The sequence below is a fragment of the Mirounga leonina genome, unplaced genomic scaffold (genome assembly GCF_011800145.1).
Source record: "Mirounga leonina isolate KUSES-001 unplaced genomic scaffold, KU_Mleo_1.0 Mir_53, whole genome shotgun sequence".
Taxonomy (NCBI): domain Eukaryota; kingdom Metazoa; phylum Chordata; class Mammalia; order Carnivora; family Phocidae; genus Mirounga; species Mirounga leonina.
Window position 1 is genome coordinate 99,995,784 of NW_023270807.1, and position 24,045 is coordinate 100,019,828.

Sequence of the window (24,045 nt, forward strand, 5' to 3'; positions counted from 1 at the left end):
TGTAAGGAGATACAGTCGTTGCCACACTTTAGGCTGCTCAGGAATCAATCACCAGAGCTCCTGTTAAGCACAGATTGCCCAGCCCAGCCTGAGAGTCTGAGTCAGAGGGTCTGAGCGTGGGATCTGGGAATCTGAACGTAACAGGCACACCCAGATGATACACCGATGATGCTGGAAGAAAATGAGTGAAGTGGTTAAGAGTGGAGTCTGGCATCCAACAGAGCTGGGGTGGAATGCCAGGTCCAACCATGTGCCAACTGTGTGACCTTGTACAAGTCACTTAACCTACTTAAGTCTCAGTTTCTTCATCTGTGAAATGAAGTAATAATGGCACCTATCTTGTAAGTATCAAATGAGATAGCTACATAAAAAGAGCTTAATATAGGGCTTACATAGAATTATAAATATATATCAAAAGAGCTCGAAACATAGTAAATGCTTAGATATATCCATTATCTCCCTTGGTTAGTTCTCATCTCAAGCTGAGCCATCCAGTTTTTATAGACAGGGAAATGAAATCTCAATAATGTGACTTTCACTCACTGAGATGGTGACAGAATTGAGACCTCCAGATGCAAAACCGGCTATGAGCAGTCCCATCCCTCCCCCTGCAAAAGCTGTAGGCTGGACATCTGGCAAAGAAGACCACCAGTCCTTTGTGGTTTATTTCAAAGAGATGTTAAGCAGTTTTCACTGCCACGTGGTTACATGAACTTCAGGCCCAGCTACACTAAGAGAATATCAAACAGGGGTCACTTCTATGAGAATTAAAACACTACCTGAGGGGCATGCAGAGAGAAAGCTGAAGATGACAAGCTAATTGCAGAGTCTGGGGTGGGCAACTGATCCTCGGAAACAAGAGGGTGCTGCAATGTCTGAGAACATCAGAGATTCAGATGAGTAGGATTTAAAATGAGACAAGAACTGTGGTTTGAGACCGCAGGGTCGTATTGAACCCCTGTTGTCTTTTACATCCCATCCAATTCGTCAGGAAATCCTGTTGGCTCTACTTTAAAAACACATCCAGGGGCACCTGGGTGACTCAGTCGGTTGGGCGTCAGACTCTTGATTTCTGCTCAGGTCATGATCTCAGGGTCATGAGAACAAGCCCCACAACGGGCTCTGCGCTCAGTGCAGAGTCTGCTTGGGGTTATCTCCCTCTCCTTCTGCTCAACCCATCCCCCCCCCCACAAGCTCTAAATAGATAAAATCTCTTTTAAAAATCCAGAATTTAACCACTTCTCATCATGTCCACTGTCACTGTCACCACCTTGCTTTGAGCCCAGTCTGGTCTGAGCCCACCCTGTCTCTAGCCTGAGTCACTGCAGTGGTCAAGAGATTTGCACTCCAGTGGGATTGGAGCCCGACATCCTTTTCTTCTGGAAACTTCCCCTCCCACCTTTGTCCACATGATTGTAAGGTAAGTGTCAGTTATGACTTCTCCCTATGGCTGTAGGAGTGTGAGGCTGAACCAAGGAGAGTCAATGACTGCAAGGGGCAGGAGGTGGTAAGGCTGGTGCAGGTGGTGGACTCTCACTCTCTCCAGCTCTGGCTCAGAATCAGGCAGGCCTTGCTAGGTGGCAGCAATGTAATAGGTAAGACCACTACTTATTGCTTCTTGGGACACATGGATACATGGTGGCAGATGATGACCACACTGAGCCCTGCAGCATTGAGTAAGGTGCTACAAGGGAGAGAAGCTGTCCTAGCTGGTTTGCCTGAATGCAGACAAGACCTAAGACTGCAGAAAGCCAACAGCTGAGGGCTTTGTTGCCTAGGTACCTGAGAGGAGAGGGTAGACTATAGGATTGAACGGAATGAGATTTGTAAGGTCAGGGCGACCCCGAGTGGGGCCATAGGAGTGAGGTGGAGGTGAAGTTAATGGAGATTTTAAGAGACCGGGGAGGCCCTGAAGCAAGGGATCTAGATGGGCCAACTATGTGGACACTATTATCACCCCGGCCTGTGCCTAATCTCTCTGGGTGTCAACATTCAACACACTAGTATCAAACTGAAAGTCTGAGGACCTGGGGCTTGTTTGGGAAGCCTCTTTTCAATGCTGGGGCTGGAAGGACAGAGCATCCCCTGTCTAAGAGGTCATCATCCACCTGGGCTTTGGATGCCTCTCTCTGCCTTACTAGGCACCTCCTTTCTGACGTCGGAAACACTGATCCAGATCCAGACCATGGTGATAACCTTCAAAGTCCTGGGTGAGCTTAAATTTAGATCTATTCAGATTAATATCCCTTTCCCGACCCCTTTTATTCATTTAGCTAACAAAGGGTGTCTTTCCTTGAAATCAGATATTTAGAATATTTAGAACATAAGATGGATATTTTCCCTTCAAGCCCCCAGGTAATCCTTCTAGACATCTTCTCATATTTATATGACATTGGAAAGGGTTTATTTTACAAACATTTCCTAAGTGTTAGGGTAAAAAATATATATAGGAGAAAGAGAATAAGACAAACGTTCTCATTGTTCCTGCCAAGAGAGCAGGACAATATTTCCTGAGAACATGAACCCATTTTCTTGACACCTGGCCATAATGCAGAGTTTCTACAGACAAAAGATTAGTACTGCTTCTTTCTTGTTTCTTCTCCTACTGCCCTTCTTTCCTTCCTAAACTAGGGAAGATCAATATTGATATCTTGGTTTGGCAAGATGTGGGTAAAGTGGATAAAGTGTACACAAGATCTCTCTGTATTATTTCTTTCTCTTTTCTTCATTTATTTTAGAGAAAGAGAGAACGAGCAGGGGGAAGGGCAGAGAGGGAGGGAGAGAGAGAATCTCAAGCAGACTCTGACACGGGGCATGATCTCACAACCCTGAGATCACGACCTGAGCCAAAACCAAGAGTAAAATGCTCAACCGACTGAGCCACCCAGGTGCCCCTCTTTTTTCTTTTTTTTAAGTAATCCCTACACCCAATGTGGGGCTCGAACTTACAACCCCAAGATCAAGAGTTCATGCTCTACCAGCCAGGCACTCCTCTCTGTATTATTTCTTAGAAAAGTAGAAGTATGTTACTATACAGACCACTGGGCAAATGGCCAACTGTCCTCTGGGCAAAGCGAAACCTGATTCTCATTTTGAATGGATTCTGATTTTATGGCCCTCAGTCACCAAACTGAGAGGATACACATTGACTTTGAATGCTATCAGGCACGTCCAAAATGTTTGCACTATAGAATGTGGATCTTTTTGATCTGAAAAGTTCAAGTCAATATAATTTTAAAAGTCCTATTTGTCAGAATATTAAGATTATAGAGATAGGTACCACAGGGCCCTCATCTGTGAAGTCTTCTCTGACTTCCCTGAACTAGATTATAATCTCTCCTTCTCTGAATTCTAGCAGCACTTTATCTATATTCTTTTACAGTCTTGCCCTTTCTACTTGGTATTGTTATTTAGGTGCACATCTAATATCCTCCACTGGTGTCAAGCTACATGAGGGCAATATCCCATACAACTTTTTCACGCCTTACTCCCATGCTCCTTGCCTTGAAGAGGCCCTCGTTAATTTTTTGTTTATATACAAGTGAGTAAATCTATTCTGTTTGTAGTTCAGCTAAACTATCGGTCAAAAGAGACCAGTATTTATATCCCAAGATGTTTAGAATTCACCGTAATAGTTACCTCTCCTGGAGTGCTCGTGTTATGCTCCGTGGTACGCCAAGCGCTTTATTTGCGTTTTCCCACTTTGATCCCTTACTGAAACTCTATCAGGTGGTATTATCCTCTTTACAATTGAGGAAGCTAAGGCTTAAATAATGAAACAATTTTCCCAAGTTCACCCTGCTAGGGAATTGGCAAAACTGGGTTTGAGTCCAGGTCACTTGACTCCAAATTCCATAGGCACAGCGGTTCCAGAATCCTACCTCTCTGTCAGCCCAGTAAGGCCTTCCAAAGTCCTTATTCCAAGAACCATTTCTTAGAAAGAACCCAGGCACAATTTATATACAGACTGGCCAGCTGTAATGCTCTAAAAAAAGCAGATACAGTAAATCAGGTTGAAGCCCCATCTGACTGGAAGCACAGACAGATTGCAGACTCCTGGGGTTCTGGAAGCCTACTGTGCTGTCGATTTATTGTCTGAGAAGTTGTGTGTTTGTTTCCGAACAGGCAAAGAACTTCAAAGCTTCTGCCCTTACTGGAATAGAGCTTTCCTAACTCAATTTACCCAGATTTATTTATCATGAATTATGCACTTTTCTCCCCCAGGGAGATTATTTTTCAACATTTCCTTATAAGTAATTTTCTTAAAGAAAAAAATGCAATTAAATATTCAAGGCCTTGAGGATTGTGTAAAAAGAATTCATACGTAAGTGAGGGTAGGCTACATTTAAGCTCGTGGTCAACACTGAAACACAACAGCTATGAATTATTACCCTATATAAGCTAATAAAGCGCTTAGTGTACCACAGAGCATAACATGAGCACTCCAGGAGAGGTAACAATTATGGTGATATTTACTTCTTTTCTTCTGCTTTTGCTCTCATTCCCAGGAAACACCTAGACCCTCTGGTTTTCTCAGTGTCAAAATGGCTCCTACTTAAGCCCTTTTTGGCCTCAGACCAGAGTCTGGAAGGTTGCCTCTTCGGCCATTTGAGGAGGGAGGTTTTGTTCCCTGTTAAAGTCCTTTTGTGTACCGGTGAGCACATGGAGTGAGTCTTGGTGGTCTGGGTTTCCTTGGGAGAATCTCTAAAAGAACACTACCCAGGCAGCAACACAGTCTTGCCTGGGTATAAGACAAGGCTATCAAGAATTGTGTGAATACTCTCAAAGGAAAAATGATCTCATAATAAATTGAATAATATCATCATGTTTGAATGTCTACTGTGTGTGGCTCACGGCTCCAGGGGCCTTACCTACACCACCTGGTTTAACCCCAATAATAATGCCTTGACAGGAGGACTCCTCTTATTTTCATCTTGCAAATGGCTTAAGCCATCTGTCTCACAGATAGGAAGTGGTAGAGCTGGGATTCAAAAACCACAGCATAAAGTAGGTGCTCTGTTAGAATTCTTATCTGTTTGCTCTCTTTCATTTATGACAAATTGACTCACTTGAAGGAGGAAGGAAATAGGTTAAGTGTGATATGAAACTTTCTCAGGTACCCAATTACCACTTTTCTCTTCTTTTTTTTAAATTTAGAAACAATCTTCCCCCCATCACTCCCCCCCACCAAAGGCCTAGAATGTCTGAAATAACTTTTATTGAAGTGATTTACAATTTGTTTTTGGTTTTTTTTTAAGATTTTATTTATTTGTCAGAGCGAGAGAGAGAGGCAGGCAGAGGGAGATGCAGGCTCCCTGCTGAGTAAGGAGCCTGATGTGGGACTTGATCCTAGGACACTGGGATCATGACCTGAGCCGAAGGCAGACGCTTAACCGACTGAGCCACCCAGGCATCCCTTACATTTTGTTTTTATGAAGACTAGAAATTGTCCAGTAGCCAAGAAATAATAATAGGTTATGTGTGCTTAGGATCTCCTTTAACGAGGTGCAAAGAAATTGTCAGACAACACTCACTGGCTCTTTGTAATAGCTGTATGAGTCCAGAGTGCTGAGCAATGTTGTTTCGCCCATCGTGCTAGGAAGGATGATACAGATTTAGGGGCTAGAAGAACACTTTTGGAAAGGTTAGCCGAGCAACCAATTAATTAAAAAAAAATTAATTAGTAAGTATTATTAGAATCCTAGTAAGTATATGCATAGTTCTAAGCTTTGGGAGAGAAAGGGAAAAAAATATCAAGAAAGGAATAAAGGAAGGAAGGAGGGAAGAAGGAGAAAAGGGAGACAGGGCCCCTCTGTCAGGGAAACCCCTCTTCAGCTCATCGTTCCTTCTCTCACGGAAAATACTTCTACAGGAATCTTTTATTATTGTTAGAATTCTGTTGTGATACTATAGATTTTATGTATTTCTTTGGCCTGTTATCAATGAGGATGTGTAGAAAACAGAAGACAACAGATACAGTTAGTGTTTAATCTTTAAAGACCACAGTAGGTTCTCTGGAATCTCTTGGTTAAACAACTGCAGGCTGCCTTGAAAATCCTGCTCCCTAAATTTTTATAGTCTTTCAGTAGGTTTTTAAATCACCTCTTTACCATGTAATAATTCGTTCCTTTTGTGAGCATTTTCAGTATTGACCCAAATTATATCCCAGGAAGTCTGACTGAGGAGGAGTAAGTGACCAAATGGCTCCTCTACAAGGAGACAGTGCAATTTGAAATTCAACAATTATTTTGTGCTCTCTTGCCCTATGTCAAAAAAGTCAATTATTGTTTCTATTTATGTTCCTTTTCCAGAAACCTCTTCTCTAAGGCTGAACTATAAAATACCATTTTTTAGAAGGTTTATTTGAGGGGGGAGGGGCAGAGGGCAAGAATCTCAAAAGGAGTGTGCAGACCCATGTGGGGCTTGGATCTCACCACCCTAAGATCATGACCTGAGCTGAAATCAAGAGTCAGAGGCTTGAGGGTGACCAGGTGGCTCGGTCAGTTAGGCGTCTGCCTTTGGCTCAGGTCATGATCCCGGGGTCCTGGGATCGAGCCCCACTTCGGGCTCCCTGCTCAGCGGGAAGCCTGCTTCTCCCTCTGCTGCTCCCCCTGCTTGTGTTCTCTCCTTCTCTCTCTCAAATAAATAAATAAAATCTTAAAAAAAAAAAGAGTTAGAGGCTTAATCAACTAAGCCACCCAGGCGCCCCTATAAAATACCATTTTATGGTATTAAAAATGAGACTAAGGGGGAGACCTCACATAGACCATCCAGTGTAACTTGGATTTTATCAAGAAGGACCCACGTTCCTGGCCCGGGCCCCCGGACCAGAAGCACCGCGCTTGAACCCCGACCTCCTCGTCTATCTTGAAACACCAGCGCCGCCAAGATGCCGGCTTACCACTCTTCTCTCATGGACCCTGACACCAAACTTATTGGAAACATGGCACTGTTGCCTATCAGAAGTCAGTTCAAAGGACCTGCCCCTAGAGAGACAAAAGATACAGATATTGTGGATGAAGCCATCTATTATTTTAAGGCCAATGTCTTCTTCAAAAACTGTGAGATTAAGAATGAAGCTGATAGAACCTTGATATATATAACTCTCTACATTTCTGAGTGTCTAAAGAAACTCCAGAAGTGCAATTCCAAAAGCCAAGGTGAAAAAGAAATGTATACGCTAGGAATCACTAATTTTCCCAATCCCGGAGAGCCTGGTTTTCCACTTAATGCAATTTATGCCAAACCTGCAAACAAACAGGAAGATGAGGTGATGAGGGCCTACTTAGAGCAGCTGAGACAAAAGACTGGACTGAGACTTTGTGAGAAAGTTTTTGACCCTCAGAATGATAAACCTAGCAAGTGGTGGACTTGCTTTGTGAAGAGGCAGTTCATGAACAAGAGTCTTTCAGGACCTGGACAGTGAAAGGAGCCTGAGCAGACACTTTCCACAGCCGTGGGCAGCATTTTACAGCAAGATGTACACAGTTATTTGCCTTTATTTGATAAAGTTTTATACAGAAGAGAGAAGAGAGCATGTCTTCACTTGAATAGCTCTTTATCAAGAATTTGGGTGAGGGAGGGAAAAATGGGTGATTTGAAATTTTCTGCAGTATTAAGCTGGTGCTTAATAAAAATAAGTAAGAATAAAGAAATTTCTAACATTCCATGTCAAAAAAAAAAAAAAAAGAAGAAGGACCCACGTTCCTGTTTGCTTCAGTTTTTCTCTGTGCATGAGCAGGGGGAGGGGCAGAGCTGGAAGAAGGGGGAGAGAGTATCTTGAGCAGACATTGTGTTCTCAGGGGAAAGCCTGACCAGTGAGTGCTCCTGAGGGGTGGGGATGGTCAAGGGGCATAAGGACAAGTGTATTGCACACTGGGTCTTAACTTAATTGCTTTGCTATGTTAGCCTATAATTGCTCTTCCCCCATTCCCAACAACTTTTCAAGTGAGCCCTGTTTTACAGCTAGAAGGAGGACTGAATTAACATTCCAGTCAACTGGATCCCATTCTCAGAAAAACAAAACAAAACAAACCCCAAACAAACAAACAAACAAACAAACAACTGACTTAAGAGTTCCAAATTTCCTGTCAGAAACTTGGGGGTGTAGGGACACTTGGCTGGCTCAGTTGCAAGAACACCAACTCTTGGTCTCTGGGTGGTGAGCTGGAGCCCCATGTTGGGTATAGAGATTAATAAATAACATAAATAAGCTATAAAAAAAAAGGAAATTTTGGGGTGTAAAATCCGGCTGCCCAAGTGAAAGGGATCAGTGAGATGGTCCCTGAAGGGTGTTAATTACTGTTAAAGGAACATTCTCAAAATGTTAAAACTATGAGTCTCACACAAATCTAATATGAACACGAGTCAAAGATTTTATTTAATTCATTAATTAAAGAGAAAACCAAAAAGATATTCCATAGATTCAAAGGAGAATCTGAGGGGCGCCTGGGTGGCTCAGCGGGTTAAGCATGGGACTCTTGATTTCAGCTCAGGTCATGATCTTAGGGTCCTGAGATGGAGCCCTGCGTTGGGCTGTGCACTCAGAGTGGAGTCTGCTTGTCCCTCTCCCTTTGTTCCTCTCCCTGCTTGCTCTCTGTCTCTCATAAAAATAAAATCTTTAAAAAAACGAACAAACAAAAAACAAAGGAGAATCTGAGGAACAGACAGAAATAAGCAGCCATGAATGTTTAAATGAAGTTGCTAGGAGATGCAAAGCTGAAACAAGTTTCCTATTAGTAGCGATTAGGCATCAACATGAGTGGATTAATAGATTAATATCCATGGGTGTTAAAATATCATATTTGAAATCCACTTTTCCACAGGGTAGAAATCAATTGCATCTCTATATGAAAAAATTTATTTGCATTTCTATGGACAAGAATCATTTGCATTACAATCTGTTCTCTACAATCTATAAATGCTAACCTTGAAGGACCTGCCCCGTAACCCCCAGCATTTCATTGAAAGGTACTCAGTAATCTTTTGCCACTTCGAAGTCTTTAATGATGTTATATTATAATTTTAATCCACAAAGTAGGGATGTGCCTGTTTGTGAGGTTGTTCTGAGGATTACAGATAGGTCTAAACCGCCTGGCATTGACTGGGTGGCTCAATCAATGACAGCTTTATTAAGATGAAGTCAGAGTAGGATGAGAGTTTACTTTTGGGGGCATTCATGAATGTACACCATTATAAGACAGTCACAGTTTGGTAGCAAATGGCTCTCTTATTGCAGATTTTGCCACTTAGATTATGGTTGTATAACTTTAGATCTATCTGCCAGCACATTATACACTTGGCAGGGGAATTGGTCCACGTTTCCCTCTTGATGGCAGAGCAGTCAGACCTAAAAGCCCATGAGAAATGCCTAATTTTGTTAGGCCTTTATAGTTACCTTCAATAAATTAAATACTGAATCGTCAGCATTATTTTTATTCAGCACTCAAATATGCAATTCATTGCTTACAGAATAAAGCTTTTAGTAGCAAATAGACAAAGCTAGATGATATGGAGGCAGATTTATAGTGCTTGAACAAATATGTCCCAGAAGTGCCAATTACCAGTCAGTGCCCATCTCAAGGGAGCTCTCTAGTGGTATGATCAATGGCTCATCTGTGTACCTTTCCTGATCAACCTTAGTTCCCAAAGATTAAATAAAGATATATTAATTTTGCAGCTGACACAATGCATCGAAGGATAATAAATATGCTGGATGACACTCAAATTTTAAAATTATTTCTGTTGTAGATGAAAACCCAAAGGCTGAGATGTAAAAAGGATAAACATAAGGTCTTGCACTCAGGTTCAATAAATCAATTATATAAACACAGGATGAAGAGGCCATCAGGGCAGCAGTCCGTGCAGAAAGATGAAGCAGGTTTTGGGTAATCCTGCTACTGGAAAACTCAACATGAATCTATTGTGTGAAGCAGCCACTAAAATAGTTTATGTAAATTAAGCTTCATTAGTAGAAGTAGAGACAATGTCTGGATCACAGGAGGTGACAGACTGTGTCAGGAAGAACCACAGTTACATATGGGGTTCATAAGCGTGTCAGATTTTTTTTTAAGATTTTATTTATTTATTTCAGAGAGGGAGAGAAACAGAGCACAAGCAGAGGAAAGGGCAGAGGGAGAGGGAAAAGTAGACTCCCCGCTGAGCAGGGAGCCCGATGGGAGACTCGATCCCAGGACCCCAGGATCATGACCTGAGCCGAAGGCAAACACTTAATTGACTGAGCCACCCAGGCACCCCAGGATGTCAGATTTTAAGAAGGGCCTGGAAGAATCTGAGAAAATCCAGAAGAGGCTGGATGGTAAGTGGGACCCTCTGAAAATCAATTTATAAGGAACATCTGAAAGACTGGGAGTGTTGAGTTCTGAGAAGAGCATTCCAAGTGGTTGACATTCATTTTTTTTTTTAAGATTTTATTTATTTATTTGAGAGAGAGAGAGACAAAGATAGAGACAGAGAGCATGAGCAGGGAGGAGAAGGAGAAGCAGCCTCCCTTCTGAGCAGAGAGCCCGATGTGGGGCTCCATCCCGGGACCCTGAGATCATGACCTGAGCAAAGGCAGACACTTAACCGACTGAGCCACCCAGGCGCCCCTCATTTTTTTTTTCTCAAAACTTAAGTGGCTGATAAATAGAATAAAAAGATGTATTCAGTGCTTTTCCAAAGAGAAGATCTAGCACAGTGCAAAGAAGTAATAGGCGGCACATCCTGTTGACCTAATAATTAGAGCTGATGAAAGCTGTTACAGGACATGATGTGAAGTAGCGAGCTTTCATCTCTGGAAATACCAGGAAGAGAGCGGACAACCACTGGAAGGGGCTCCTAGATGGATGGGAGCTGGGTAAGACGTTCATCAAGGGTCCAGGCAAGTCGAAGACTACATAATCATTGAGTAAATAATGGACACAAATCAGTCTTGAAGGACTAGCTAATTATTGTTTTTGTTCCAAAAGAATATAAATCAGTGCTTCCCCACAGAGGAAGCACTGATTTTGGACACTTTGATCTTGGACCTCCAGGCTCCAGGACAGTGAGAGCTTTCTGCTGGTTAAGCCATCCAGTCTGTGCTAGTTTGTTATGGCAGCCCCAGCAGACCAATACAGACTTTTTCCTCCTCCTCCAACTAAAGTGGTTAAGCCAGGAAATACTCCCATCTAGGAAGGATCCTGACAGAGTTAATTGGAAGCCACTTGCCTCACAACTCAAGATACCCTGTGTTGATCCCTCAATTCCATTTCTAGGTATTTTTTTAAAGGAAACAAAACACTAACTTGAAAAGATATATGCACTCCCCTGTGTTCATTGCAGCATTATTTACAGTAGCCAAGATAAAGAAACAACCTAAATGTCCACTGATGGATGATTGGATAAAGAAAAATGGGGTGTATACATATATTTAGCCATAAGAAGGAATTTTGCCATTTGTGACAGCATGGAGGGACCTTGAGGGTATTATGCTGAGTGAAATAACTCAGAGAAAGACAAATGCCATATGATCTCATTTATATGTGGAATCTAAACAAAAAACTTGAGTTCATATATACAGAGAACAGATAGGTAGTTTCAAGAGGCAGGGTGTGAGGGGTGGGTGAAATTGGTAAAGTGGGGTCAAAAGGTACAAACTTCCAGTTATAAAATAAATAAGTCATGGGATATAATGTAAAGCATGGTGGCTATAGTTAATAATACTATACTGTATATTTGAAAGTCACTGAGAGTAAATCTTTAAAAAAAGTTTCAAGGCTTCCTTAAAAAAGAAAAGTTCTCATCACAAGAAATGTGTTACTATGTGAGGTAACAGATGTTAACTAGGCTTATTATGGTGATCATTTCACAATATGTATAGATGTCGAGTCATTATACTGTTCTTCTGGAACTAATATAATGTTTTTTAATAGCTCAATTAATAAAAAAACAGAAAGACTCCTGGGTGTAAGCAGCCAATGGGAGAGTGACTCATTCCATCTGTAGCAATTCCGATCAGCCCAGATAAGCCCAATGAACATTAGTGGGGAGGGCATCAACAGGGACACTTGCCCTCACTGACTGACTCAGTTATCTCAAGCAGGCCTCCTTGCCAGCTGAGGTGGTTGCTTTCTGGATCCTGTGAAGAATTGGTTTATTCTTCTTTTTTTTTTTTTAGATTTTATTTATTTATTTGACAGCGAGAGAGGGAACACAAGCAGGGGGAGAGGGAGAAGCAGGCTCTCCGCTGAGCAGGGAGCCCGATGCGGGGCTCGATCCCAGGACCCTGGGATCATGACCTGAGCCGAAGGCAGCCGCTTAACCAACTGAGCCACCCAGGCTCCCCAAATGGGCTTATTCTAATGTTATTTTCCTTCGTATTTTTCAAATTTTCTACCTGGACCTTGAGCTAAGAAAAGAAGAAATAAAAAAATTTAAAAAGTAATCTGAGTCATTAAAACAAAGCCTGAGTCTTTTCCCTTGAAGTGTTTTGCCAAAAAAAGCAGCAAGAACAAGAGTAAGCTTCAAAACAAAGGATCAGAATCACTGTTTATTCAGTGGAAAAGTAAATTCATATAATAAACCACTTTTTCAGCTATCACTTTTGTGCGTTCTCCATTTTATGCCTCTTCTGCTAACTTACAGATATTTTGGGAACAGGAGTAGAAGAACATTATGAGAGATCACCTCATGGAAATATTTGCAGTCATTACAATGACGTCATGAATTACCTTCATGTCCACTGATGGGTCACCCTGCAGCAGTGTCCACTCATACCGGACAATGGCATGGTCATCTGTGCTCTCGCGGCCGTCCAAAACCACTCCATCTGTAGGTAGATGCAAGACCACATCCTGCCCGGCCTTGCTAAGTGGAGGCTCATCTTTTTCTGTAAAAGAAAATCAATAATTCACAAGAGAGATGATGCCCTATTTTTTTTTATAATTTATTTAAAGAAGTATCTTGTTTGCTAGAAGAGATGTAGTCCAGTGAACAACTACTAAGAGAAGTATACCAACTAAAAGTTATTTTCTTATTGATTTTCATCATATTCCCTTTACATAATAAACAATAAAATAGCAACATATTAGGAATATGGACTTTAACACGTGCAGAAGAGGAGGTGTGGAGCATCAGCTAGTAGCAGTATCTATAACAAGCTTGTGAGTACCAGGCTATCCAATCTGGAGTAGTACTTTTATTCTCTAGAGTCAAATATTCATTTAATTCATAAATAATTTTAGTTCAAAGTTCTATTAAATGAATTTATCAAAAAAGGACTTCTGAAACACATCTTTTTTTAAAAAAAAATCCACCTCTGATATAGATTTTTTTTTCTCATCCTCAAGTTTTTTAAATAGAAGTGATATTAAGTGTTCAATGCGTAGGAAACTAAATTAAAGTTAAGGCAAGTTCTTGGATTCACACAAAATAAAACTCACTTAGAAATTTTCCGGAATACAATTTTTCATCTAGGAAAACAGAAAACATTCACAGGTTCTAACAACTAATTTTTATTTTTTAATTCTTTTTTTTTTTTTTAAAGATCTTCTTTATTTGACAGAGAGAGCACAAGCAGGGGGAGCAGCAGGCGAGGGAGAGGGAGAAGCAGGCTCCCTGGGGAGCAGGGAGCCTGATGTAGGGCTCAATCCCAGGACCCTGGGATCATGACCTGAGCTGGAGGCAGACGCTTAACCGACTGAGCCCCCCAGGCGCCCCTAACAACTAACTTTATAACAAGCTGGCACAGAGTTTCTGTATGATAGCAAAACAAGTATGTATTTACCTTTGATCTGGAATGGTACTAAATAATTCAAGGCTAACGTGAAGTAGCCTTGTTATCACGCTCGCTCACTGATAGCAGACGGATAGGAGAAGCTGCATACGAAAACATTTCTAAGAGCAGAGTTGTGAATATTTTATTGATTTATGCTTATTAGTAAACTTACCCAAATGCACTTTTATCTTAAAGAAACTAAGTAATATAACTGCGGGGAAAAAAATCTAGAGGTTCTTATAATCGATCCTTTTTGGCTGCCACCATTTCCTCCCTCCTCTCATGCCAAAGCTCTGCCCAAATTCTGGCCTGGATTTGTTCTTCCTTAACTTTCTCTGAATGACGTTGCTGAGACACGGCTCTCTTCCTCCAGAGCCCCCGTGGCTTCCTGAGCAAACCTCTGAGGGCCAACCCAGATATCCCAGGGCCTGAGGCTAGCAGCAATCCTATTTCTCACTAGGCAACAAAGGTCCTCACTCTTGATACACTACAGCTAAAATTACTTTTCTGAAATTCTAATCTCATTGGGTCATTTCCCTGCTTAAGAAAAAAACGCTCCAACAAATTACCATGACCTTTCAGATGTTGAGAGACCTGCTCGTCCAGCCTTATCTTCTCATCTACTGATCCTCCCAATACCCAGAAACAGAGAATTTCTATAAGGGGCTGGCAGCTCTTAGAGCTGTGGCTTTTCTGAATGAGAATGCTGCTAGTAACCTCAAAAAGAGATGACTTTTTTATGAGCCTATTTACAGGGAATAAGCACACTTCCTATTGCCGATGGGTCCATTTGTCTTTTGAGAAGATGAGTCCCATTTGTTTTTTTTTTTTTTTTTTTAAGATTTATTTATTTGAGGGGGGCCTGGGGGAGGGGCAGAGGGAGAGGAAAGAGAGTCTCTAAGCAGACTCCGTGCTGAGAGCGGAGCTGGATGGAGCTGGATGTGGGGCTTGCTCCCATGACCCTGAGATCATGACCTGAGCCGAAATTAAGAGTCAGATGCCTAATTGACTGCACCACCCAGGCGCCCCAAGACGAGTCCCATTTTTATAGTCATTTAAAACAATGAGGACTAATAACTCAGATTTAAATAAGCTACACAAGCAACCTTTGCCTAAGAAGAAATTTGTTCTGCCTTTTCCATCTCTGAGCAAAGACCTAGTGTCTGAGGTCTTTATTCTGCTTCTCCCAGGTAAGGAAAGAGGTGACAATTTCATTACTAATAAGCCATTTTTCAGAGTGTTACAGAGAACTTTCTTTTGGCTCTGGAAGTTTCATTGCTTTCCACACAATGGTTTACCACTTTATAATTCTGGAAATCATCTTATAATTCACAGTAATACATTATAGTTAGCAACTATCTGCATGAAAATTTATTTTAAAATACTTTTTGTAGGTAAACAAACTAAAATATGCCTATATGATATAAACAACAATGAATGCTATATTTTTAAGCTCTCAAAGATGTAACCCCAAAGACTTAAGATGGAAAAATCAGGTAAGTTCTGAAATATCCCACATAATTACAAAACTAATTAATCCTGCCTTTCCTGAAGAAAGAAATCATTGTTTTAGTTAAGTTTTCTGTAGGTAAGCTTTAAGATATGATTTATGAACATAGTGAAACCTTCATATCTTCCACATTGATCACTGTTGTAACCGAAATAAAAGAGATACATTTCCTCCTCAGTTCAAGTCCAGGTAAATTATGCTGCATAATGTATTCTGAAATAAGCCAGAGCTTATCTACCCAGGAACAGGTCTTAAAAATAAACAAGGGGCGCCTGGGTGGCTCAGTTGGTTAAGCGACTACCTTCGGCTCAGGTCATGATCCTGGAGTCCCGGGATCGAGTCCTGCATCACGCTCCCTGCTCAGCAGGGAGTCTGCTTCTCCCTCTGACCCTCCTCCCTCTCATGCTCTCTGTCTCTCATTCTCTCTCTCTCAGATAAATAAATAGAATCTTAAAAAAAACCCCCACAAAACAATAACAAGAGGAAAGGAGTGTGCTATCATTTAAAAATATTTGACTTGCTGGGGCACCTGGCTGGCTCAGTAGGTGGAACATGGGACTCTTGATCTCAGAGTTGTGAGTTTGAGCCCCACGTTGGGTGTGGAGATTACTTAAAATCTTTAAGGGGCGCCTGGATGGCTCAGCTGGTTAAGTGCCTGACTCTTGATTTCGGCTCAGGTCATGATCTCAGGGTTGTGAGATGGAGACTGGCATGGAGCTCTGCACAAGGCGTTGAGGCTGCCTGAGATTTTCTCCCTGCCCCTTCCCCCCCACTCTCTGTGTCTCAAATAAATAAATAAATAAATAAATAAATAAATAAATAAATAAATAAATGACTTGCTGATAAAGAACAAGATAAAAGTAAATTTGAGGGACGCCTGGGTGGCTCAGTTGGTTAATCGTCTGCCTTCGGCTCAGGTCATGATCCCAAGGTCCTGGGATCGAGTCCCACATTGGGCTCCTTGCTCAGCAAAGAGCCTGCTTCTCCCCCTGCCTGCCGTTCCCCCTGCTTGTGCTCTCTCTCTCTCTTTCAAATAAATAAATAAAATCTTAAAAAAAAAAAGGTAAATTTGAATTTTCATCATAAAAATGTAATAAATCAATGTTAAGTACTATAGAAACACTGATTTCTTTTGAAAACTAAACACACTTGGTCAGATCTACAGAGGCAAAATAAGACTCATACCAATTTTGATGAAGCATATCAAGTTAAAACATTTTATACAGATAAGAATATTGTTAAGTAATCTGATTTACAACATACTGCTGTGAATGGAGCCTTAATAACAAGGAGGTTCTGGAATCTGAATCTGTACTGTGTGGGCACAGAGGATATAGTGGTGGTTGAGAAATTAGCAGAGACTCCTAAAGTCTGGACACAGAAGTGGGGCCAGCCTAAGGGGAGAGGCTTAGATACTATGTGTCAAAATCTATGTAGTTGGTTTATTTGTTTTTGTGGTTTTCTTTTTTCATTGTGTGTTCTTCCTAATTGTAACACTTCAGGAGAAGATAATTCACAACCCCAGTACGATTATCATTTTTGGTGTGTACCGTTATAGTTTTTCTCTATATGAGCTGATGATAATAAGTAAGAGGTGCCATTTATTGGGTGATTTCTTTGTACCAGGCACCAGGCTAAGTGCTCATGAGCCTTAATGTCACTCAACTTTCACAAATCTCTGAGGGAGGGAGGTATTATAATCTGCATCAGATTCATGAGGGAATGAGAGTTAGATGCTTAGTTGCCTAAGATGATACAAATGATAAATTTGTCAGTTCGGATGTCAGCCCAGATCTTTCTTTCTTTTTTTTTTTTTTTTAAAGATTTTATTTATTTATTTATTTATTTGAAAGAGAGAGAGAGAGAGAAACAGCATGAGAGGGGATAGGGTCAGAGGGAGAAGCAGGCTCCCCGCCGAGCCGGGAGCCCGATGCGGGACTCGATCCCAGGGCTCCGGGATCATGACCTGAGCCGAAGGCAGTCGCTTAACTAACTGAGCCACCCAGGCGCCCAGCCCAGATCTTTCTAAATATACTTTGGGAGTCCCCAAAGTGTATCCAGTTATAGGAAATAGAAATTTATATCCTGAATTAGCCTACTAACTCATTAATATGTTTTATTTATTGATATTTATTCATATATTCTAGTATTGCCCATGTAACTCCATAAACTGCACAGTTGCCATTTTAATTTTAACCTCTGCTATTGGACACATACTTTATCCATTTTTTCACCATTATAAATAATGCCACAATAAATTTTCTCGCTCCTACTTTTTCTTTAGCACGGATCACTTTCCTATAAAAATATCCCAGAAGAACGAATGACCATTTTAATGGTCTCTGCTACGTATTTCCTGGGAGACACTTGGACACGGCTCCACAACTCACATGTGGCAAGGCTTTTTTGGGCAGTTTACTTTCTCTCACAGAGCCTTCTAGTACACTGGGGATTATAACAGAACCTAGATCTTTGGCTGTTGTGAGGAGAGTGAGTTCATGTGTCTAAGCACCTTATAATAATGTCTAGCACCAAACTCAGTCAGTGGCCGCAATAAACATGGCTGATGGGTTCTGCTATAAATTTGTGCCATCCCATTCCACCTGCCCCCTCATCATTTCATGTTTATATTCACCTCAAATGACCCCCTGACTAATTCTCTGCAAGAGCTTTTCTAAACGATATTCATGCTCAGCAGCCTCCAACTCTGTAAACTCACAGGAGTTGGAAGAAGAGGCAATGCAAGAAGGAATAACGTGTAAGTTTCAGAAGCATAAAGAGCTTCAAGAGGTTAAGCACCTAGGCAAGGCAAGGCAAACACAGGGCATGTGGGCAGGTAACCTTTGCCGTAGCTGCAAATAAGGGTACCTCGGGACCTGAGCTACACCCTTCTACGTGTTGCTGGGGATCTGAAGTGTGAATATGACAGTGTTTTCCAGAATGAGGACCAAGCCCTGTGGTCACCCATTTTTATCCCTAACATCTACATAATTGAATTCCCAGACAAACACACCCTAGGGAAGGGAATGGCAATGAAGGAAGCGGAAGAAAAGTAACTCAGAAACTCCTACTAGTAAACCTAACTTTTTTTTTTTTTTTAAATTTCCATGAGCATATTCTTTCCTTATTTTCCTTTTGATTTCCCCTAGCTTATAAGAAAGCTTCCTTTGGTGATGTTGGTTTCTTCCAGATGTGCAGTGAGAACAAGAGAAAGGGATTTTGTTTCTTCACTGCTGGGATTTTTTTAGTCCATGTTTGAGCAAAGAGGAAGGATGTGTGTGTAATAGCCATGGGGCAGGCTCAGGGATGCTGGCGGAGGTCCAAGAGAAAGTGTCTCTTGCTTTTGCTTCAGGGAGAAAACTCTGGGGTTCTTCCCAATGTCTGCCTCAGGGCTGAGCAGTCCCAGGGTGACCTTTGAGGTCTGCTCTGCTGACAAGGGTCCTGAGCTTTCTCTCCGGTGGAGGTGAGTGAGGAGATGGGCCCTTGTGGATATGGTTTCCCAGACCCTTCTCTTTGGACCTTCAGGTCTTGGAGACTCCAGATTTCCAAAGTGGCTGAGGCTCCCCCCACCCCCATCTTGCTATATCATTCTTATGTTATCATAAATCAAAGAGCAACAGGATGCAATCAAACACACAGCCAACCACACGTGGGCCCAATCAAGGTTTTTTCCCTCAATGGCTTTAATCTCCAACAGCCACATTTTTTGTGTCTCCTGTATGTGCCTTTACTGTCATTCAGAGCATCTGCAGGAAGTAAAACCACAGAATGAAAAACTTCATTATTAACTCTTTTAAAAAGAGACGTGCCCTCAACTTTCTTCTTTTCTTTCTTTTTTTTTTTTTTTAAGATTTTATTTATTTATTCATGAGAGACACAGAGAGAGAGGCAGAGGGAGAAGCAGGCTCCCAAGGAGCAGGGAGCCGGATGCGGGACTCGATCCCAGGACCCCGGGATCATGACCCGAGCCGAAGGCAGATGCCCAACCATCTGAGCCACCCAGGCACCCAACTTTCTTATTTTCAACTAAAATCAAATCCCTTCCTTTCCCTCTTTACAAAAGGGACCGTAGTTCATGGGAGTCAGCTGGACCCACTTCAAAATTCCTGACACCAAGTTTCCTTTCTCATTTTTGTCTGGTGAAAGCCACTGCAGGTGGAATCATGAGTCAAGCTAAGAAACGGGTGTGCTATGAGCAGTCTGGCACCTAATTAGATTTTGCTCCTGCGATTACTTGACACAAACCGTGACTTACAAAAATCTGAGCCTAAAATAACCTTTTTTTTTTTACTTCGAGCTTTTCTCCTCCTTTAAATCGAATTTCTGCGAATCCTCTCAGATCAGCCTCCGTCCCCAAGGCTAGAAAAATTCCAGAAGCAGGCCACGGTGCCCTCTCTGCCCACTCTTACTAGGTTTCTCAGAAAGCATCTATAAAACAGCAATCAAAGCCACTCCTCCGTTTGCCCCCGAACTAAACTAACTTGGAACGAGGCTGTTCCATCTTTCACTTGGCTATACTGCCTCGGTGGTCTCCCGGATGCAGCCACCCAACAGGCGCCAGGGCAGCAGGACCCAGAGGTCTGGGCCAACCCCCTCCCGCGAGTGCTCACCCGTGCGAGGCGCCGCTTCCAGCTCTCCCTGCCCGCGGTCCAGCGCGCGGCTGAGGCTGTAGCTGCTGTAGCCGCGGTGCAGCGCGAACTTGCAGACGCTGCGGCCGCGGGCGGTGCAGTTGAAGAGGTAGCAGCCGAGCGCGGCGGCGGGGGGCGCGGGCCGCCGGGGCAGCTCCACCACGGCCACCGAGCAGCGCGGCTCGGAGCAGCAGGCCGCCACGCACTGCCGCCAGTCCCGCACGGCCGCCGGCGCGGTCAGGAAGCTGGCGCCCGCCGCGAGGGAGTCCTTGGTGCGGATGATGGCGTCCGGCATGGCTCTGTAGCCGCCGCCGCCGCCGCCGCCGCCGGGGCCCGGGCAGCCCTCCTCGGGGGGGCCGCCGCCCGCGCGCAGCTCCAGCTCCAGTTCCTCCTGCGGCCGCTCCTCCTGCAGCTGCCGGCGGAACTCCTCCAGCAGCTGCTCCACTCCCGAGAGCTGCGCGTGCAGCCCGGACAGCGGCGCGGAGGCCGGGCCGGCCGCGCGGCCGCTCGGCAGCCACAGGCAGAGCAGCAGCAACCCGCGCAGCGCCCGGTGCCGCGGCGGCCGCCCGCGCCCCGAGCCCGCGCCCTCCCGGGCGGCGAAGGCCATGGCGGCCGGCCGCTGAGGCAGCGAGCCTAGGAGGGGCAGCAGAGCGCGAGGAAGGCGGGGCGAGCCCGGGCCCTGTGCCCCTCCGGCGCGGCCGCGGCGGGCGCTAGGCCCTGGCGCCTCACAGCGCGGCCTCCCCGGGGCCCGGCTGCGCCCCCGAGGCCGCGGGTGCGTGGTCGCCGGCGGGAACCGCAGCAACGGGAGGCATAGCCGGCCCGGCCCGGCACCGCCGCTCGTGCTTTGTGGAGGCCTGCGGGAACGCCCGCGCCTCTCTGCCGGGATCCGGGGCTCCCTCTGAGGCGGCAAGACGGCCTCGGCGCGGATCAGCACCGAGCCTGTGAACAGTGGCCGCGGCGGGGGCGGAGGCGGAGGCGCGCCAATCCCCGCCCATCTCCCCCCGCCCCCCGCGGCGGCCCCGCCCCCGCCGCCCAGCCCCGCCCCTCCTGCGTGCCGTCCTGCCCCTTGCTCGCGTTGACCCGTTCCGCACGCCGCCTTCCGCAGGCTCTTCCCAAGCTGGCAGAGCGAGGGTGGGAGACCTGGAGGTGGGTTTCTAGCGGTGCTGTACTGAGAGTGCATCTACGACCGCGGCCCTCCGAGGCTGGGCGGGGTTTGTGTCTAAACCCGCTCGGCTTTATTAACACGGGAGACTTGCTCGGGTGTCAGCCCAAAGGGGAAGCTCAAATCTTGGTGACCTGAGGGTCTGCTTTAGAAAAGGGACTTGAACTGGGGAACCAATTCAGACAATCCATTCCGTCACCTCCAACGTCCCCCGACACATTCGATTCCCCAGATGTACTTGGGTAGCACAAGGCGGGCAATGCTGTTGAAACATAAAAAGCAAGTAGTCACATGCAGTCATATTTCCACAAACATAACCGGAAATCTGAACACAGCCAATCATGAGGACCTGATGAGCTATCTCTATATAGCATGCAGAGAGGCCTTCGGCTTGGATCATGTAAGATCTAGTGAAGATGTATTTTATCTGATTAAATTTAGCAGATAACCTTTTCCTTTATTGAGATACGCTTGACATATAACATGTTAGTTTCAGGTGTACATAATGATTCAACACTTGTATATATTGTTGACGGATCACCACAATATCTGTCACCATACACAGTTACAAAACTGAGCAGCAGTGTTTTGGGTTTTTTTTAAGATTTTATTTATTTGAGAGACAGAGAGAGAGAGCACGAGCCGGAGGGGCAGAGGGAGACTGAGAGAGAATCTCAAGCTGACTTTGCACTGAGCCCAGTGCCCAGCACCGGCTAGATCTCACACCCCACGCAGGTGGATCACATGACCTGGAGATCATGACGTCAGGGGAAACCAAGAGTGGGTGGCTCAGCCAACTGCGCCACTGAGGTGCCCCAGAGCAGTAGTGTTTTTTTGTTTGTTTGTTTTTAGTAGTGTTTTAAATGGCATAATAAGGTTTATGAAAATCCAGTCCAGTGGAGACCACACCCGAGAGTTGTAACTGCCTGCCAGTGGTTTCTGCTTTCTTTTAATTTCATAGTCTCTATTGATTCGTTTTTCTGCTGATTATGTATCACATTTTCATGCTTTTTGGCATGTCCAGAAGTTTTTTTGATTGGATGCATGAACATTGTAATTTGTACATGGTTCAATGTCGTTTTTAGGAGGGAAAGAGAAAATAATTGGATAGGAAAATAGCATATATATATATGATTTTAGAGCTTATATTTAGGAACCCATTGCTTTCAGATCTAGAATAGAGAAGGATAGAACTAGAAGGTAAAAATACAAAAGAAGAACAAAGAAAAAAAGTCCAATATTTCTTGCTATTCCATGAAAAGGAAAATTGATAGAGTTCATGAGGTTGTGTATATGCATGACTCTGAAGCTGAAATACTGGCCTCTTAGCCCTACAGGGAGTGGCCCACTTTGGGTTACAGGTTCTTCCATCTCTGGGATATTCACCCCACACAACTGAAGCCACTTAAGGATGTCCTTGACAACATAAGGATTCCTTTCACCTTAGACCTCGGAGAGCTCCAGTAGGCTTATAAGGAGAAACTGTCACTGGTGATAAAAATGGATCCTGAAGGTAGCATTCAAATCTTCTAAATACTAGCTATCATAAAAATAATGATACGAGAAAAACCACGTATGATAATAATAGGATATAGCATTGATTAACAATTGTGTTGTTTTCAAAGTTTGCCAAGCACTTTCAGGCACATGATTTCGTTTGGCCTTCACAGATTTTAAGATGGACACAGGACCCTCATTCCTGCCTTTGGGACAGTGGAAGGGAAGTCGGCACAGAGTGAGACCCAGCTCACATGTTCCATGGGGGAGATAATGAGGGCGAGTGGGAGGGACAGCGTTTCTCAGGAGCATTTATTTCCAATCCTGCCAGCGCTGCTAAAGATCCCCCCTCTCTAACTTCACAACAGGGTCCTTTTGAGAAAAGTGGAGGGATGCCTGGGTGACTCAGTGGGTTAAGCATCTGCCTTCAGCTCAGGTCATGGTCCTGGGGTCCTGGGATTGAGCCCCGCATCGGGCTCCTTGCTCAGTGGGGGGAGCCTGCTTCTCCCTCTCCCTCTGCCGCGCCCCCTGCTTGTGTTCCCTCTCCCGCTGTCTCTCTGTCTGTCAAATAAATAAATAAAATCTTTTAAAAAAATAAATAAGGACGTGATCCTTCTGACTAAGCTGGCTTCCTGCCCGGAGAGGGATTCCAAACTGCAAGCCTGGGAGGGGAACCCAAAGGGAGCCTGGCAGTCTCTCTGAGCAGAGAAAACAGAATTGAGAATCAGGGGGGGCAGGTGGCTAGAATCCACAGAACAGAGTACCAGAGGGGAGAGAGCTGTACAGAAAGAGTTCTGGAGGTCTGCTGAGGGTTCCCTCCACCGCCAGACCCTCACCGGAGTACTGGTCAAGTGCATGCGTGTGAGGAAACTATCCAAGGCCAGAGGAAGAACCACTGGAAAGAAGCAGGCAGAACAATTTCCCAGCTGCACAGGCCTGGGAATAGTTGATGTTCTGGGCAGCCTGAGTGGAGAAACCTGTAATTCCGGGGTGCAGAGGGAGGGAAGGATTACAAAGAAGTGCAAGGACAGTTGAACTAGCAGGTGATAGATGTTCCTGCTTTGACTGTGGTGATGTTTCACTGGTGCATGCATATGCGAAAGCTCATCAGATTGTATATACTTTAAGTGGATATAGTTTATTGTCTTCAATTACACTTTATTTTTTAAAAAAGATTTTATTTATTTATTTGACAGTGAGAAAAGGAGCACAAGTAGGCAGAGCAGCAGATAGAGGAAGAGGGAGAAGCAGGTTCTCCGTGGATCAGGGAGCCCGATGCGTGGCTCCATCCCAGGACCCTGGGATCATGACCTGAGCCGAAGGCAGATGCTTAACCGACTGAGCCACCCAGGCGCCCCTTCAATTACACTTTAATAAAACTGTGACAAAACAGGTTTCATCGCATGGTGAATTAGGAGGGAGATTTGGGCTGATTATGATTTGTGATAGAGGAGATAAATCATTTATCTCCAAGTTCTAGTTTTTCTCC

The 24,045-nt window shown here is 44.1% G+C and overlaps 2 protein-coding genes across 2 annotated transcripts in view; one reads left to right on the forward strand and one right to left on the reverse strand.

Moving 5' to 3' along the window:
- The window catches only part of LRP11 (LDL receptor related protein 11), a 45,651-nt gene extending 24,807 nt beyond the window's left edge, over window positions 1-20,844 (reverse strand). The window contains exons 1-2 of the mRNA XM_034990998.1: window positions 19,880-20,844; window positions 12,714-12,871 (exon numbers count right to left, since the gene is read on the reverse strand). Coding sequence (XP_034846889.1) covers window positions 12,714-12,871; window positions 19,880-20,504 — 783 coding nt within the window. The 5' untranslated portion in view covers window positions 20,505-20,844. The remainder of the gene's footprint in view (window positions 1-12,713; window positions 12,872-19,879) is intronic.
- On the forward strand, window positions 6,875-7,689 carry LOC118001060 (actin-related protein 2/3 complex subunit 3-like). Its single transcript, XM_034990999.1, has one exon. It carries the CDS (start codon window positions 6,890-6,892, stop codon window positions 7,424-7,426), a length of 537 nt encoding a protein of 178 aa, XP_034846890.1. The 5' UTR covers window positions 6,875-6,889; the 3' UTR covers window positions 7,427-7,689.
- Window positions 20,845-24,045: the final 3,201 nt, after the last annotated feature.

Excerpts from the sequence above, each read along its gene's own strand:
- LOC118001060 (XM_034990999.1), top strand. The coding sequence starts at position 6,890 with ATGCCGGCTTACCACTCTTCTCTCATGGACCCTGACACCAAACTTATT.